Below are 19,277 nucleotides of genomic sequence, written 5' to 3'. Positions count from 1 at the left end.
TGCCAGGTCAAATACTACTTAAATATAAAATAATGTAGAGCTGCAAACAAAGAACTGATCACTATGTTGTCTGAATACAGAAACATTATAAAGGAAAATAGTATAAAGGCCAATTTCAAATCTCAGGGAACAAAGGTATGCAGAATTGTTCAAGTGAATAAACAATTTGCTCTGAAAAAAATTAAAAGCAAGGAATATTAGTTGTAGGTTTTCGAAAGAACTCAATATTTAAATGGTGTGGAAACGACTTATCTTCAGCAATGAGCATTATTTCAGAAGTAAAAATATTTGCAGGTCTTTGACAAAGGATTGTCAGTCTTAAATCTTAGTTTTTACAAGTGCAGCCTGACCTGCTGAATATTTCAACATTTTTTTGTTTAATTATAAGACTTTTGGCAGTTGCAGCATTTTATTTCTGCAAATTCATTTGCTAGCATCAGTGTGACTGAGGCCAGAATAAGTTTACGCAATGCATCAATATTAATCAATGACTTTCATTTCGTTTAAAGCACTGACTGTTCACATTTTGATCAAAACTGGACAATGATTTTTCTATATTCACAAACATCTCAAAGTGTCTGCAGTATGGCATTAAACGTTATCATGATCTCAGCCGTTCAAGGTACCCACCTTCCTGCTGGTGAAGGAACCCGTCTCATGCAGGACTGCTACTCTGAATGGTGGCCACCATGTGTGGAATTCTTTCACCCACTGGTGCATCACTGTTGCTGGGCAAACAATGACCACAGGACCCAAGCCCTCATATCTTAAATTAAAAGAAATAACGAGTCACCAACTTTAATAAGCTCACTGTTCATAAATCCAACATGCTAACTTTTCAAAAATCCATTAACACAGGCTTTTTGTTTCAATGGTCAGATGCAATGTACACATCACTAAGTTCTGATGCAGACAAAGGTTGCTGCTGTACAAAACAGCTGGTGGTTCTCCAGGGCACAGCTACGCAAAGGCAACAGCTCGCAAAAAAAAAGGTATAATTCTACAGGGCAAAAAAGGACATCTGCATTATGCTGTCTTTTTAAACACAGACTGACAGTATTCAAAGATATTCATTACTGTGTAAAAGCTGTGGACACTGCATGCTGCCAAAAGTGATTTTATGCAATATTTAATAAACTAAGCTACTATTTACACAGGCAATTTAAAATTCTGTTTATACAAACTATTGATATTGAAGCATAAGTGAGTTTGCAAACAAACCCTACTGTGAAGGGTAACCTTACGCAACTTATCGACTCATGACATCACATGTTTCTCATCTGTAAAGTGAAGTATAAATGTTTTGCCTTTCATAAAATGTGTTACATGTTTAATTTCTCTTGCCCTTCAGCTTCTGCATCTCGTAAAAATTCCCTTTGATGGTTGTACTAAAAGAATTAAAGGAATATTGTAATTGAAATGTCATTAAAAATTCACGAGTCCCTCCTACAACAGCAATGCAACTGATGAAATATTAATTGAGCTGCACAGACTGACAGTCTGCAGTGGGGTACTTGCCTGTAATTTGAGCCTCGTGTCCTTATCTTGCTGTAGCTCAGGCCTGCCAAGAAGGCAATTATCTGGATGGTCTTGCCCAGTCCCATTTCATCCCCCAAAATTCCTCCTGCCTGTTGGCAGTGTAATTCCCAAAGCCAACGAACACCTGTCTGCTGATACCTGGGTGCAGCAAAATGATTTCTTTTAAAAAAGCAAAATATAATGAAATACATTCATAAATGAATCATCTACTATTCTACGATTACTAATTCAATTCAAAACCAGAAACAATAAAGATGCTCCATGCCAGCCCACTGTGACAATATTTGAATCACACTGCAATTTTGGTGCAAGGACACAAAGCAAAATGTTTCTTCAGATAAAAAAAATGCTTGAAAGTGCAATTAATTTGACAGAACGCATTACAGAGCACTCTTTGTTATGTATAGTTTCGATTTAAGTCTTTGTCAATATCTCACAAGCAATAAATCCCATGTTTATGAATATATATTTCTCCTAACAATACATGGCTTAATAGATTTTAAAAGTGGGTACTGAACTTTTCAACTAATTTGCTAAATGCTTCATGATCCATGTCTATTCCATTTAGAAATGGTTATTAATTGTTTTAATGGTCAATAAAGATAAATATAGAAGTGCGTAGCACCCTTTCCCACAGTGACATTAAGTGATGGTATTGAAAAGTGTCCAGCCCAAGACTGAAATTACACATCACTTTGTCTCTGCATTTGACGAGAGCCAGTTAGTATATTCAAATCAATTAACTTAAATAAAATTCAAAGTCACTGGCTCTATCACTCTCAGTAGTCAAACATGTTGTCCTCATATTCTCCCAATTTGTTTGTTCTACAGCACCTAATGTTGTTCCCATGTTAGCTGCAGTACAGCCTGGTTACTTATAAACTGACTTTTGCTTCTTAGTCAGAGGCAGACAAAGAGCCCACCATTATAAAAAGGCATGTCCCTTTCTGGAAAAATTCACTGCCATTGCCACTACCACACTCCCTGCAACACTATCTATATCCCGGAAGAGTCATTATGACTTTACGTACTTGTATAGCTTTCTCCAAAAGAAGCCAGGCACCTTGAACCCCTCATCAAATTCGGCATCGCTTTCGTCAGACTCTGCACCTTCGCCATTAGCTTGCTGCTCTGCCTTTTCCATCAGCCTCTTCCTTTTCCACTTCCTGTATGGCGATCAATTAGGTTACCGTTAGCACAGAAATAATGTGGAATCTACCAGTATAGCAACATTGCTTTTAATGTATAGCATGCCATGCATGCTAACCAACAGTCAACTAAAAATGAACAATGCCATTCTTCATTCTCATTAGATGGGGAGGAACCAAACAGCCATAGCTCCTTCACAGCTTCATGGCAGTTTTGCTTTACTGACCAAGACTGAACCAACATCGTAAACAAATTATTTGGCCATTATCAGACAGCAATACACACTAATGCTTAGGGTTGATTCCAGAGTATTGTATAAGTTCTAAATAACTTCAAACAGGATATTAAGAAAGACAATACACCATACACACCGTATCTAAAATACTCAGTGTATCAACAAGTTTGACTCTGTAACTTTGCAAAGGCTCTAAAACAATTTACGATCAGCTTTGAACAAACCATTGTGCTGTGTTGTTTACCCAAAAATCAATACGACTTTCCCAGGCCGTTGAGATGTCGACCCAATACATTGCTGGAAGATGCACTCCTAACAAAAGCATACTTAATTTAAATTCAGCTAACATGTACAATAATGGATATGATGGAAGGTGATTAGCATGATTGGGATGAAACAACACTCCACCCTCTTACTTTCTCCTTTTCATTAAAGATTACTGTGCGTGACACTGTAGGATTTTGGGAGAAGTCCATAATCTGATTTACATTGGACAATGATCATAAATTATGCAATTTTCAACTGTTTTACACAGTAATACACAATGAAAATGGAGGAAAATTCAACTGACCAGAAATTAATTATGATGGATAAGAAATCCTAAAGGTTCCTGATTCAATCCCGGGTTTTGGCAAAAGCAGCATTGCTTGAGTGCTCCCTCCTTTGTTTAAGGGACGGCATGGTGGCTCAGTGGTTAGCACTGCTGCCTTGCAGCATCAGGGACCCGGGTTAGAGCCCCACCTCAGGCAACTGTTTGTGTGGAGTCTGCACATTCTCCCCATGGCTGTGTGGGTTTCCTCTGGGTGCTCCAGATTCCTCCCATAACCCAAAGATGTGCAGACCAGGTGAATTGGCCATGCTAAATTGCCCATAGTGTTAGGTGCATTAGTCAGAGCGAAATGGGTCTGGGTGGGTTACTCTTCGGAGAGTCGGTGTGGACTTGTTGGACCGGAGGGCCTGTTTCCACACTGTAGAGCACCTAATCTAATCTAAGTAACACAGGACAGCTTTATACAACAGTACCAAGGAGGACACAATGAATGCAAAGAAAATACTCTAGGAAGAGAAGACAGTTAGGGACGGTGACAGACAGGTAAAATGGAAAGCAAAGCATATAAGGAACAGAGCGGAGAAACAAAAGGCTCATGGCATTTTCAAACTCAGTGGTGCAGTGCTAACGAAAAATGCACTGAAAACAAAGTCACACTGGATTTGCAAAACTGCAAGAAAAGTTCTAGTACAGCAGCAACCAAACAGCCTGACTTGTTTAATCGGCACCCATCATAAACATTGTATAGAGCGCTTAAACTGCTTAATTCGGATTTATAGAATGCAACACAAAATTAAACGTATGACCGTCTGAAAGACTAAAAACAATCTCAATCTAACCAACCTGTGGAAGGATTGCTACTTAAACTTACAAAGGGATATGAAGAACAGCTAACAAAGGCACCAGAAATTGCAAAATCAAATGTTAAAAAAATGTTCAGAAATCATTTATCTTCACAGGCAAACTCGATCGATGAATGATGGATGTAGAGCTTGTTATCTAATTGCTGTTCCACTAAACTTTGAGTTCTTCCCGTTTAGATTTCGACAATTCTGATTACCCTGCTCCATGAAAAAAATTGCTAAAATGAAAAGTAAAACAAAGAACTGCAGATGGTGGAGATCGGAAACAAAAGCAGAAAGTGCTGGAGCATGTCATCAGCATAAATACCACCGTTTCCCAGCTGCTTTCAGTTCTGATGAAAGGTCATTGGACTGGAAACGTTTACTCTATTTTTCTCTCCACAAATGCTGCCAGACCTGCTGAATTTCTCCAGCACTTCCTGTTTTAGAATAGAATATAGTAGTTGTCTCAATTTTATTTCAAGGTGAGAGGTGGAAAGTTTAAGGGGGATACACGCGGCAAGTACTTCATACAGAGGGTGGTGGGCGTTTGGAACGCGTTGCCAGCAAGGTGGTAGAGGCAGGCACAGTAGACATTTAAGATGCATCTGGATAAATGTATGAGTAGATGGGGAGTAGAGGGATACAGATGCTGAGGAATTGACCAACAGGTTTAGACAGTACATTTGGATTGGCTCAGGCTTAGAGGGCCGAAGGGCCTGTTCTTGGGCTGTAAATTTTCTTTGTCCTTTGTTATTAGCCTCAAGTTATAGTCTGTATCAGCCAAGGTAGGCTGTTCAGAATGTTTTAAGGTACCTCAGGCATGAACCAAAAGTTTATACAAAGTTTTACTGCATGTCTTTAAAATAGTTCTGAGAGATTGATTGCCATCATCTCAGATTATATTTGCAACAAAGAAATGGAGGTGGGTTGTGTTTCTGTCACTTTTTTATTTATTGTTTGTGTCAGATGGGCTACAAGGTACAAACCAACCAGTTATGATTGCTGCCATGAAGTCAATTTATAAGCAGAGATTATACAGATAATGTAAAATCATGAATTATGGAACACTGCAAAACAAGCAGAATATGGCAGGCAACAGGCAGCAAGTCCAACAAGAGCAACAAAGGGAGACGACACACCAGTGCTTGATTATAAAAGATGGGGAAGACAGTCAACAATTTTTTCAAAGAAATCACGGCAAGTGAAGGGCATAAGCACAGTGATACTGCTAATGTAAAGGAAGAGCTGATGATTTATAGGCTGTAAACTCTTAAAAAATGAGGAAGAGATAGAAAATGATGGGTAATAGGCACAGGTCCTTCATTCAAGCTTTGATAAGCTTTAGAAAGCCAGTAAGGGAAATAAGACAGTCCCAAATGGGATGGGTTGCAGTGAAATGTGAATGGGAGAAAATGGCAGCGGTTTAGAGCTACTAATGGAAGAAAATGTTGGAAAAGAACTGCCTGAAAGAAAAGCAAAGGAATCTGTAACGGGCCTAAAGCAACAGAAAGGGAACCATGAATGAAATTATTTGCGCAAGAGAGGTGACAAGGACAGATTTAAACACTGAGTAATGATGGAGTTTTCTGACTACAGGAGAAAGAACAAGATGGAAAGAGAGTGAGTGGGCATGCTCCAATGGAGATTGGCATGGAACCACCTTGCTCTGGATTTTAAATGGTACTTCTGACTGCAGCAATATTGCCTACCTGGTCACAAGGACACCAATACATCTGTCAACTTTCAACTAGTTAACTCATTAGTTAACAGTTGGCCTTTACACCTACACTTATGATCATACTTTGACAAGAATCAGACTTGGCAAAGGTGAATTGTAATGGTTTCATAAAATTAGCATGACCTTTGTGGTTTTTATTCATTCAGGAGATGAGGGCATTGCTGACCAGGCAGCATTCATTGCCCACTCCTAATTGCTCAGAGGGTAGTTAAGAGTCAACCACGTTACTGTGAGCCTGGAGTCACATGTAGGCCAGACCGGGTAAGGATGACAGTTTCCTTCCCTAAGGGACTTTAGTGAACCAGATGGGGGTTTTCCAACAATTGACAAATGGATTCAAGGTTATTATTAGACTCTTCATTCCAGACACTTACTGAATTCAAATTCCACCATCTGCTGTGGTGGGATTCAAACCCAGGTCCCCAGAACATTATCTGGGTCTCTGGCTTAATAGTCCAACAATGATACCATTAGGCCATCACTTCCCTCATTTTTCATGGAAGTAGAATGCTTAATTCTAAATCTCATTCCTGGTGGTGATGAAATGGCCAGCAATCCAGCTGGTTAGCCTAATCAAATCGCTACCAAGAAAATAAACTGAAGAACAAATCAAACTGTAATCAGTAATATTGACACTGGACACAGAGATACTTTGATCCTACTTGTCCATGTCAACTAGATATCCTAAATTTATCTAGTCCCATTTACCAGTATTTGTCCTTTATTGTTGTGGTTCTGTTCGCTGAGCTGGAAGTTTTTGTTGCAAACGTTTCGTCCCCTGTCTAGGTGACATCCTCAGTGCTTGGGAGCCTCCTGTGAAGCGCTTCTGTGGTGTTTCCTCCGGCATTTATAGTGGCCTGTCCCTGCCGCTTCTGGTTGTCAGTTTCAGCTGTCGGCTGTAGTGGCCGGTATATTGGGTCCAGGTCGATGTGTTTGTTGATGGAGTTTGTGGATGAGTGCCATGCTTCTAGGAATTCCCTAGCTGTTCTTTGTTTGGCTTGCCCTATAATGGTAGTGTTGTCCCAGTCGAATTCATGTTGCTTGTCGTCTGCGTGTGTGGCTACTAAGGATAGCTGGTCGTGGCGTTTCGTGGCTAGTTGATGTTCATGGATGCGGATCGTTAGCTGTCTTCCTGTTTGTCCTATATAGTGTTTTGTGCAGTCCTTGCATGGGACTTTGTACACTACATTAGTTTTGCTCATGCTGGGTATCAAGTCCTTCGTTCTGGTGAGTTGTTGTCTGAGGGTGGCTGTTGGTTTGTGTGCTGTAATAAGTCCTAGTGGTCGCAGTAGTCTGGCTGTCAGTTCTGAAATGCTCCTGATGTATGGTAGTGTGGCTAGTCAGGGAATTCCTAGAAGCATGGCACTCACCCACAAACTCCATCAACAAACACATCGACCTGGACCCAATATACCGGCCACTACAGCGGACAGCTGAAACTGACAACCGGAAGCGGCAGGGACAGGCCACTATAAATGCCGGAGGAAACACCACAGAAGCGCTTCACAGGAGGCTCCCAAGCAATGAGGATGTCACCTAGACAGGGGATGAAACATTTGCAACAAAAATTTCCAGCTCGGCGAACAGAACCACAACAACGAGCACCCAAGCTACAAATCTTCACCCAAAATTTGTCCCTTATCCCTCTAAACCTTTCCTATTCATGCACCAATCCAGATGCCTTTTAAATTTTATAATTATACTAGCCTCGACTACATCCTCTGGCAGTTCATTTCATACACTCACCACCCTCTGCGTGAAAAAGTTGCCCCTTAGGTCCGTATTAAATCTTTCCCCTCTCACCTTAAACCATACGACGAAGGGATGTCCTGAATTAGCCATATATCTCTAGTCAAGCTGTTTTATCCCAAAATGATGCAAATACAACCTGGCTTACTCTCAGCAATCAGCCATTGTGATGGGCCATTGTGGCGCAATGGTAGTATCTCTACATCTAGGTCAGGAAGTTGGATTCAAGTCCCATCTGCTTCAAAACATGGACAATGGACCTGAAATAAAGGAAAAAAAATACAAAGAACTGCGGATGCTGGAAATCAGAAACAAAATTCAAATTGTTGGAGAAACCCAGCAGGTCTGGCAGCATCTGTGGTTAGAAAGCAGAGTCAACATTTCGGGTCCGGTGACACTTCTTCAGAACTAATGTTAGCTAGGAAAAGGTTGGTGTATATGTTGAAGATGGGGTTGGGGAAGGGAGGAATAAACAGTAGGAAATGAAACAGAGACAGGGCGACTTCTTTGCAGAACATCTTGAGTTCGATTTGAAAAAAAATGACCCTGAGCTTTCTGTCGTCTGCCACTTCCACATGCCACTGTGTCTCAGGCTTTGCTACTGTGCTCCAGCGAAGCTCAGCACAAGCTGGAAGAATAGCACCTCATTTTCCACTTGGGAACGCTGCAACCTTCTGGACTCAATATCAAGTTCAATAATTTCAGGGTTTGAGCACCTTCTCCCACTGTCTTTACCCCAAATCCCACAAACCAGACCTTGACATCTAATGGGCTGCTATCACAAAGAACCCATTGCCAGCCACTCGTGGCCCTCGTTTGCAGCTAGAGATTTTCCTTGGCTGACCTTTACCCATTCCTTCGCCTGCCCCATTGCTTTTCTCTCTCTCTCTCTCTGGGCTCCATCTCCACCTATCACTCACTCTACACCCCTCCCTCCACCCCAACTTCAACGTATGTACCTGAGCTAAAATCAGTTCTGAAGAAGGGTCACTCGACCTGAAATGCTAACTCAGCTTGCTCTCCACAGATGTTGCCAGATCTGCTGAATTTCTCTAGCAATTTCTGTTTTTGTATCTGAAATAAAGAGGCTGCCTTTGACATAGGGCAACACAGGGCAGTCTCTGACATCAACCAGCATTAGACAAAATGAGGTCACTGGGAATCTCCATCAGCTGAAGTAATACAACTACATGGCATTTATTTGAAGATGTGGAAAATTACTCCAGTATGTTCTGTACACAAAAGGTAGGGCATACAACCTGGTCAATTAGGCTATTCTCGGTTCATTCGTAAAGTAATGGGAGAAATTATCAACAGTAATATCAAGTAGCACTTGCTTAGAAATAACGTGTTCCTTGACGTTCAGTTTGAATTCCGCCAAAGTAACTCTGGTCCTGATCTCAACACAGCCTTGATCCAAACATGGACAGAAGAACTAAATTCCAGAGGAGAGTTGAGAGTGACTCCGCTTGTCATCAAGACTTCATTCGACCGACCGTAGCATTAAGAAGACACACATAGCACGACACAGGGTGGTTGTGATTGTGAAGGTCACCATCTCATCTCCAGGACATAAGACTATCAGAAATTGGGACAGGAGTAGGCCATTCGGCCCCTTGAGCCTTCTGAGCATGGCTAATCCATCATTCTTCAGACCTACTATTCTGTCCTGTCCCTGTAACCCTTAATTTCTGTACTGATCAAGAATCTATCTCAGCTTTAAATTCATTTAAGGGCTCTGCCCCCAAAGCTCTCTGTGACAAAGAATTCCAAGATCTCTCAATCCTCTCTGAGAAAGAATGATTCCTCATTTCAGTCTTAAATTGATGCTCCTTTATTCTGACATTGCACCCTTTGGTCCGAGACTCTCCCAGGAGGTGAACATTCTCTCAGCATTTACTCTGTGAAGCCCCTTAATAATCTTATATATTTCAAGGAGATCACCTCTCATTCTTCAAACCTCCAGTGTGTAGAGTCCCAACTTGTTTAGCATTTGCTCATAAGACACTCCCTCCATATCAGGGATCATTCAAGTGAACATTCTCTGAACTGACTCCAAGAAAATAAGGAGACCAAACTGCTCATCGTACTCCAGATGTGGTCTCACCAGCACCATGTACAGCTGCAGTAAGACTTCCTTGCTCTTATACTCCAACCCCCATGAAATATGTGCCAACATTTGATTCACATTCTTGATTAACTGGAGCGCCGATGTGCTAGCTTTCTGTATTCCTTGCACAAATTCCCCGCAAGTCCCTTTGTGTTGCAGATTTCTGCAGTTATTCTCCATTTCAATAATACTGTTTTTTGTTCTCCCTTTCAAAAAGAACAGCATTGCATTTTCTCACTTTATATTCCATTTGCGAACTTTTTGCTTACTTTTTATTTAATCTATCAATACTAATGTCTCTGTAGATGTTCCTCAGAGCAGTGTTGTAAGTCTAACTTTTTTCAACTGCTTCAGCAATGATCTTCACCCCATTATAAGGCCAAAAGTGGGCAGGATTGTTGTTAATTGCACAGGTTCAGCACTGTTTGCAACTCCTAGTCCATTTTTAAATACAGCAACTCAAGATTCAGGTTGGAGCTGACAAATGGCAAGTAACATTTATAGCACAGAAGTGCCAGGCAATGGCCAACTACATCTGAGAGAAACTAACCATTGTGTTAACATCACTGAATCCCCCATCATCAACCTTCTGGGAGCTACCAATGACCAGAAACTGAACAGAACTAATCATATAAAAACTCTGGATACAACACAGATCAGAGGGTAGTAATCCTGCAGCAAGCAACTTATCCCCTGACTCCTTAAAGCTTGTCCACCATCTACAAGTCAGGGGTGTGATGGAGTATTTATCACTTGCTTGGATGAGTACAGCTCCAACAGCACTGAAGAAACTTGACACCATGTAGGACAAAGCAACCTGCTTGATTGACTACTTATCCACAAACATGCAGTTCTACGCGTAGCAACAGCAGTGTGTACCATCTACAAGATAAACTGCAGAAAATCACCAAGGCTCCTTTGATAACACCTTCAAAACCTACAACTACAACAATCTATAAAGACAACTGTAACAGATATAAGAGGACATCACTATCACCAAAAGCTCAATATGCTGACAAGACCTAAATCCAAGCCAGCTTAAATAAAGATTGAATCCTGTGATAATGGCATAAATCTGACCCATATGGGCCATCCAGTCAACTGTCCTGACTGGGCTCCATGCTTCCTCTCCTACCAGCTTTACTGTGGCAACATTCACTCTCACATGCATGTTCTCGTCTTACAAACTGCCACCACCATGTGTTGAAAGGATTTATAACTTGATACTCAACCTTGCAAACACACATTATAAATATACCTTCCATGGCCACCAAGTGCCAGAGTGGGAATTGAGCATGAAGTTCAGAGACAAGGATTTTATTGCTGCACTACAAGACATTCCAGGGTAATTGGGGATGAGCAATAACTGCCAGCCGTGCCACAATGGTTCACATCCTGTAAACAATTAGAATGTAGCAATCCCATCATGTCTGAGAGACTATTAGATGCTGAAGTGCATGGCAGTTAAGGATACTTTGAGAAAACCTATCAAAATCTGGATGGGTTTGTTGAGCTATAGTTCTTAATGTCCTGTTGTACAAGGAAAGCCTCCCGTATCCTCAGCACTTCGGACTTGCTACTTTGGGAAAGAGAAGCAACGCTAGCAATAAGCTACTCGTTTTCTGCACTGAAACCATTCTCAGTCAGACTCAGAATTACCCTTAGCTGAAGAAAGGCTGTGAGCTGCAGAAGCTGAACAAAAATGCTAGGAAATAAATTTGCCACTCAGATTTGCATAATTGCATTCTACAGTACTTTGTTACTGATCGTAATGCAGAAGCAAAGAGCTTGTATTGTTCTTACACAAGATTTAAAGTCCTGGAAGACCAATAAGGGCAGATTTCAGAGCAGTGAAGGCAGTTTCATTTGCATTTTCTGTTTCTTTTAGAGTATAATATCCTAACATTCATAAGCAGAAACTGCTCCACTATAAAAGGATAATAAGAACTGGAATTTGATTCTTAAGTGTTATATTTGCTGGCTCCATACTGTGTTTTTAATATTGCTAGCGTGTTTAAGCAATTTCTCATCCATTTAAAACAACACAGCATTCTCAGCTGACTTCTCTAATTCAGTAGATTAAGATGTTCAATGCAATTGGCGCGCCATCTTACTTTTATGGCATAACTGAGTGGATTTTATTGATGTGTCTTAACTGTCATAAGACATGCTTTTATTGGCACAGACATCATCTAGCAAAATTAAGATTGATAAAGCTAATTGTACACTGGAGTGAGAAATTAAAGGTGTGCACAGAGAGTTTCAGATAGTTTCCCTCGTCCAACTCCCAGTTTGGCCATTTTGACAAGTATGCACCCTCATTCATTTTAAGCTTTCACAAACACTTGGTATGTAATTAGTTTGAGAGATTAAAAAAAACTTCAAATGTAAGGAATATACATTACAATATAAAATCAGAATGCCGAGAATGTGAATTAAATTAGTCATTTGGGAAAAGTGAAACTTGAAAGACCCAAACTCACACCTGACATAGTACATAAGTAAAGCTTATTTCATTGGGAGCACAAAGGGTGTAGTTAGTTAGTTTCCTCTGACAAATATCCAGCATTTCTTTGCATTCCAACATGCTTAAGGAAGCACAGGATTCTTGAACACTGATCAAATTCTCTAAGAACTTATTAATCATTTGCTTTTTATTGAATCAATTCTGCCTAACCTGAAAGTTCAGACTCATAAACAAGAATATTGTAATAAGGACACATATTGAATGGAATATTATTTAATGCTACACAAGTATACTGGTACACAAATGTTTAACACCTTGGGTATATTAATGTTGTTGTGCTTTGGCAATAAATGGGGGACCTCATATTTTGTTTCAGATGAATCATTAGCTAGGCAAGAACAATAATTGGGATTTTGGAATTTCAATCAGTTCTCTTCATATGACATTTATGGCCCTCATTTTTTTTTTGATTAGATTACTTACAGTGTGGAAACAGGCCCTTCGGCCCAACAAGTCCACACTGACCCGCTGAAGCGCAACGCACCCAGACCCATTCCCCTACATTTATCCCTTCACCTAACACTATGCGCAATTTAACTTGGCCAATTCACCTAACCTGCAGGATTTTGGACTGTGTGGGGAAACCGCAGACACGGGGAGAATGTGCATACTCCACACAGAGAGTCACCTGAGGTGGAAATTGAACCCGGGTCTCTGGCGCTGTGAGGCAGCAGTGCTAACCACTGTGCCACCGTGCTGCCCACGGATAATAAAATCCATCAAGTGGATGTCAGTGCCAAAAACCAAGAGTATTCCTAAAATTCATAAATCATGAAAATGGAAAGAAAATACATTGCTAAATAATTTCATTGCACTTTTAATTCACTATACATCATGATCCGTAGTAAAGCTATTACTTAAAAATGTTTTATATTTGTGGTGGTACATCCTTAAGTTCATTCAGTTGCGCCTGTTTAAGTGCTGATCGATGTCTAGTTGCAAAAACAGAGATATGGTGATGGTATATATTTGTAGGGTTCAGGGAAGAGAAGCAGAAACTTAATTAACACTTAATCGGCAAAGTTTCTCCAATGTTAACAATATGGTAGAAAAGACAAAAGATTTAAAGGTGAAGTTTAGCAGGATCAAGTTAGCAATACAGCTCAAATATAAAGGTCAAAAAATGCACAAAATTATAAATGATAGTGTGTTGCAGATTAATTTTTCACATAAGGATAATTCATTATGATAATTACTGGAATGAGCTAGAATTTATTTGTAACTAAAGTACATCACACACAGGATGACTGGACGCACTGTGTGTACTCTGCCACTAGAGGCCACTGCTGCACAATATTCAATTCCTCTTTCAATCTGCAGTCCCAAGCTACCAGCTATCAGCCAGATTTGACTGTTTCCCCGAAAACTGTCCTGCTATTGCTAACCTATAGAGTTGGCTAACATGGGAAGAAATTTAAATGGCTTGTAAATGGCCATCAGAAATGCAAATGTTACATGTTGTATTTACATTACCATTCATAAACTTTCTAACAATTACTAGAAACTTGAAATCAGGTGACAGGACTTTAGGACAGAGGGTTACAAACTAATGGCCAGCATCTTAGGAGTTGTGAGATTTCTACTTTAGTGAGCACAGTCACATAGTTTCAGTTTGTTGCTTCAAATTACGACAACGGCACTGCTTTCTTTTGAAATAGAAACCAAGGGCTGGAGAAACTCAGCAGGTCTAGCAGCATTTGTGGAGACAGAATCAAAATTAATACTTTAAGTTCAATATGACCCAATGGCTTATCTTTGGAACCAAAGAAGAGTCATTAAAAGTCATGTTTGACTAAAAATGTTAATTTTGTTTTTGATTCCATGGATGCTGTCCAACCTGCTGAGTTTCTCCAGAACTCAGTTACATTTTCAGATCTCCAGCACATCCAGTACTCTGCCTTTATTTGGTTGCTTTCCACAAGTAGTTGACACTGCCTTTTGGAATGAGTGAAATTTAGATGATCTCCCACACAAAGAAGTTTGAAAGCAATTTCTTTTGTACACTAATTCACAATCTTGAGTTAATTTATATTATACTTCAAATTTTTTTCCACTGCTACTGAATACATCCATCTTTGTTTAAAATGGATACCAATGTTTTTATTTACGGTTTTATTTTGAAACTAACTTCAAATTTGAAATCTGCCTCACAGATGATAACTAAGATGCACTCTACAGCAACAGAAAAAAATGTATAGAATCAAAAAGTTATAAAATTCATAATCCTCTTAATTTCAAGTTGCTTCATTCAAATTGTCAATTCTAGTTGAAATTCGGCAAAATTATATACTGTGTTGTTTTATTCAAAACATTTAACTCAAGCTACTAAATAATTTTGAATGGTTTCAGTAAAAAGAACCTCTCTGAATTAAAAGGAGTAAAATGCGATTGCTACATTACCAAAAGTAAACTTTCAAAATGAATTGAAAAGTTAAAACTGAAAGCTGCTTCCAACCTATTACATTATTTGCCTTTTGTGTGCCTTTAACAAAAGATAAATAGTGCCTTAATTAGATCACACAAAAAACAAAGGAAAGTGACAGTTAAAATAATACATTTTATGCAGAATGACAGTATTTACAGTTTGGTTTTTCCTATACGCTGAGCTGTAAAAGCCACAGATCTTTGTGCATTGTGGCACTGAGGAGCTTGCTTTCTCTTCACAGCAGTTCCTTTTGCTGACTTTATTTCAATATATAACTTCAAATTTCAGGGAGACTAGATGTCATACATTTTTGCAAAATTGCAGAAATCATAGAAACCCTACAGTGTAGAAAAAGACCATTTGGCCCATCAAGTCCACACCGACCCTCCAAAGAGTAACCCACTCAGACCCATTCCCCTACCTTACTGCTCTAGATTTAGCCCTTACTAATGCACCTACCCTTCACATCCCTGAACACTATGGGCAAATTAGCATGACCAATCCACCCAACCTGCACATCTCTGGATTATGGGAGGAAAGTGGAGCAGCTGGAGGAAACCCATGCAGAAATGGGGAGAATGTGCAAACTCCACACAGACAATCGCGAGGCTGGAACCGGACCTGGGTCCCTGCCGCTGTGAGACAACAGTGCAAAATGTTGAATGGTTAAAGTGTTTGCATTGAAGTAGTCATTTGCTTACAAAAACCTTCAGACAGAAGTCTAAGGCAATTGTTTGTGGTCTTCCAACCTCGCCATAAGCTTTGAATAAGAGTGCGTATCTGCTCATGATTCCAGTGCCTGTTACAAACCAGTTGGACTTTTAACTGAGCTTTTAAAAAATATGTAAATCTACATTTTTAATGCATTTAAGAAGCTTCCATGTTAGATTGCACTACCTGTTCATAAACTGTCAGTTTCTGTTATAATTTTTATTTGTCACACTTCTCTCAACTGAGGTTTCTGTGTTTACAGCTGTAATAGAGTCATAGAGATGTACAGCATGGGAACAGACCCTTCGGTCCAACTTGTCCATGCCGACCAGATATCCCAATCCAATGTAGTCCCACCTGGCAGAATCTGGCCCATATCCCTCCAAACCCTTCCTATTCATATACCCATCCAAATGCCTCTTAAATGTTGCAACTGTACCAGCCTCCACCACTTCCTCTGGCAGCTCATTCCATACACCTACCACCCTCTGTGAAAAAGTTGCCCCGTAGGTCTCTTTTGTATCTTTCCCCTCTCACCCTAAACCTATGCCCTCTAGTTCTTAGGAAACTGCCACTACAAATGTGCCACAATGTATTTACACATTACAACCAAGTCTGGCAGCAGTGCTAGTTTCACATTTCCCAATTCCTCAGCCTGTACTGTAAAGCAGTATGCCTGTCTAGTTTGACAACATTAAACACTGGTCAAAAGAAAAGTCAAATATGAAAGAATGGTATGAGCTAACCCTCTCAAGTCAATGTTTTGAATTTTATGAGATTCCTCAGGAACAAAGCGATTGAAACTACGAATAGTTTACAATGTACCCAGGTGCTCTAATTGGTCAGTGGCAGTGCCTCTACCTCTGTGCCAGAAAATCTGGTTTCAAATGCCACCTACCCTGGAGATGCATTGTAACATGTCCAAGCAAGTTAGAATCATAGAATTCTTACAGTGTGGATACAGACCATTCAGCCCATTGTTTCCAAAGTGACCCTCAAAATAATATCTCACCCAGACCTAACCCCCCCACCCTATCCCTGTAACCTGCATTTCCCATGGCTAATCCACCTAACCTACATACACCTGGACACTACGAGCAATTTAGCACAGCCAATCCATCTTTGGATTAAAAATAAAAATAAAGATAATTTAGAAATAACTTACAAGTGATCCAGGCAGTGGGAAAGCCCAGTGGCAGAAAGTCATACTATGTGTTAATTATTTATTACAGTCCTAAATTTATCTTTCATTTGTTCCAATCTGTATCGCATGTCCTGCTCTCATAGGTTTAAGTCACAGAAAAATTTATCACACTTCAATTTCTAAATTATCTTACATAGCTTCATAAAATCACTTCACTCATTTTTTCTTTGTAGCTGTAAACCTGCATTTTTCTAGGCTGCCCTCATAAATTTATCTTGTGCTGCTTGGGACTTGCCTAGGAACCTTGCTCAACAAAACACTCTAGATACCAGAGTCAACTAGAAACCTAAACTCCGTCTCAGATTACTAGTAAGACACTAAATATTTGGTTAGAGTGATAACAAGAAAGCTGGGATGCATTCACTATAACACTAACAACTCAGAAAGAGAGCAAATGTACTTTTATAATAGAATATAAATTCCTATCGAGATTTAAAGAGGCAAAAATATAGTGGATGCTGGAGAAAATGTCTTTATTCTCGGGTTAAAAATTGAAGCTACCAAACATGTGAGGAGAAATGTCACATGTTGTGAATAGATTCATAGCTAGCACATGATGTTTGGGGCTTTGCAAATGTCAGGAAAAATAACCAACTCAAATCAACCAGGGCAACAATCATGTAACATCTGCAAACTGATTCCATTCTGGCTGATAGCCTACCCTACAATTCTGAAAAAATGGAATTTGAAAACATTTTTAAAAATAATTATGATGACCATTTGGGTCAAGTTATACCATTTGGGTTCAAGTTATTTTGGCTGCAGAAAACTGGAGATGTGTCATAGGTCTTCATCTCAAAGTAACATTTGTACCAGGCAATGACCATCTCAATCAGGAGATCCATCAGTTCAATGGCATTACCCTCACTGAATCCTCGATTATCAAAAACCTGGCAGTTATAGACGACAAACTATACCAGACAGCAGTATAAGTACTTCGGTGACATAAGCAGGTCAGAGGCTAGGAAAGCAGCAGCTCAAGGTGGCAACAGTGTCTTCACACCACCTTCTTCAGGGAACCTAGTGATGGTCAAGCTAATAAGTAAAAAGGCCTCACATTTTTCAGCATGCTTGTTAACAGCAAATCGGGCATTGACAGTAAAAGTCTTTTACAAAATGAGGTGGTAAATGATTGAAAATGTTAAATTTACCAAAGCAAAAGCAGAAATACTAAAAGGTACTATACCTTTAATCTGTATTTGGAATTGGGAGGAGAGACCCCCCCCCCCTTCAGATTGACATTACTTCTCCAAATCTGTTTCTTTAATATACTCACATTCATTCAATCTTTCAGCTAATAAAAAGCGTTTTTCACAAACATTGGCTGCCCATAAACAATGAGGTACTTTTTTTTTCAAAAAGGTAAGTGCAGCCACTGTTATGATGTAGAAAATGTGACAGCTCCTCCCAAATAGCAATGTGATAATGGCCAGAAAATGTGTTTTTGAGCTGTTGACTGAGGGATTGGCTAGTGCACCAGGCAGAACAGTATTTTTACAGTGAATTTTTACATCAATTCAGACAGATGGGGCTTGGTTAAACATTGGATCTCAAAGTGCAGCACTCCCTCTGAACTGGACAGTCAGCTTTAACCTTTGTGCTGAAGGCCCGATGAGAGTCTTGAACACTAAACCTTGCAACTCAGAGATACGAGTGTGACCAACTATGGTTGACAGGACAATGAATAATTCAATACTTAATTCTGAAATATATATGTTGATAGAGACCCTTTAGTATAAACGCAAATTTGCTTACCTCAATCTTTTCCTGTACAGCTCTTCATTTCCATCATCCTTGTGTGCTTTTATTCTGCGCCTCGATTCATCTTCGCCTGAGCTTGGTGAGAAAGCTTCATCCGAGTGACTCTGCTTTTGCCTTTTCTTTGGTGCTTTCTTAAATGTGCCATTATCGGACACTTCATCATCGCTGTTACCAAATTCATCTGGATAAAGTAACTCCTCATCAGGAACATAGAGTGACTCTTCACTGTCTGAGCCTCTGTCTTCTCGCCCTCCCACCAACTCTTGCAGGGAGTTCTTCTTGATTGGAGCTCCAGCTTTAAATTTAATCTCAAGAGTCTTGCGCTGCAGTTTCTGCAAATGCTTTTTCAGTTTGCGGTCTGTTCTTGACACAATGCTATTTTTCTTGGGGCCACCTTTTGGATTTTGAGTTTTGTCATCTGATGTCTCAGTTTCGGCCTGCACAGACACTGCTGTTTTTCTCCTCTTGGCTCTTTTTGTGAAGGACTTCCTCCGAATCGCAGCCATCTTTGCCTGATCGGCCAGATACTTCTCAAAGTCTGATGCGTCATTCAGCATGATCTTGCGAGGCTCCTTTTTTGTTTCTTTCTGAGGTATTTTAGTGCCGAAGGGTGTCATCTGTCCGGTGCGGATGAGATGCTCCCATTCTGTTTCCTGTGCCGGCATTAACATACTTCCTAACGATGAAGGACCTGGTTCTGACAAGGACATTCATAGAATACCATCAAATGTAAC

General features: G+C 40.0%; 1 protein-coding gene across 3 annotated transcripts in view; it reads right to left on the bottom strand.

Annotated features, from left to right (window-relative positions):
* ercc6 (excision repair cross-complementation group 6) overlaps window positions 1–19,277 on the bottom strand; it is a 56,935-nt gene that overhangs the window by 27,945 nt on the left and 9,713 nt on the right. For all 3 annotated transcript variants that reach the window (XM_087982430.1, XM_043678841.2, XM_043678840.2), the window contains 4 exons: window positions 18,538–19,240; window positions 2,571–2,705; window positions 1,519–1,677; window positions 631–766 (listed from right to left, as the gene is read on the bottom strand). In XM_087982430.1, coding sequence (XP_087838556.1) covers window positions 631–766; window positions 1,519–1,677; window positions 2,571–2,705; window positions 18,538–19,240 — 1,133 coding nt within the window. The remainder of the gene's footprint in view (window positions 1–630; window positions 767–1,518; window positions 1,678–2,570; window positions 2,706–18,537; window positions 19,241–19,277) is intronic.

Source organism: Chiloscyllium plagiosum, unplaced genomic scaffold (assembly GCF_037043375.1).
Source record: "Chiloscyllium plagiosum isolate Xiang-an unplaced genomic scaffold, Cpla_swu_hap1 HiC_scaffold_43, whole genome shotgun sequence".
Taxonomy (NCBI): Eukaryota; Metazoa; Chordata; class Chondrichthyes; order Orectolobiformes; family Hemiscylliidae; genus Chiloscyllium; species Chiloscyllium plagiosum.
Note: the sequence above shows the minus strand (reverse complement) of the source record. Positions and strands in the feature narration are given on the sequence as shown.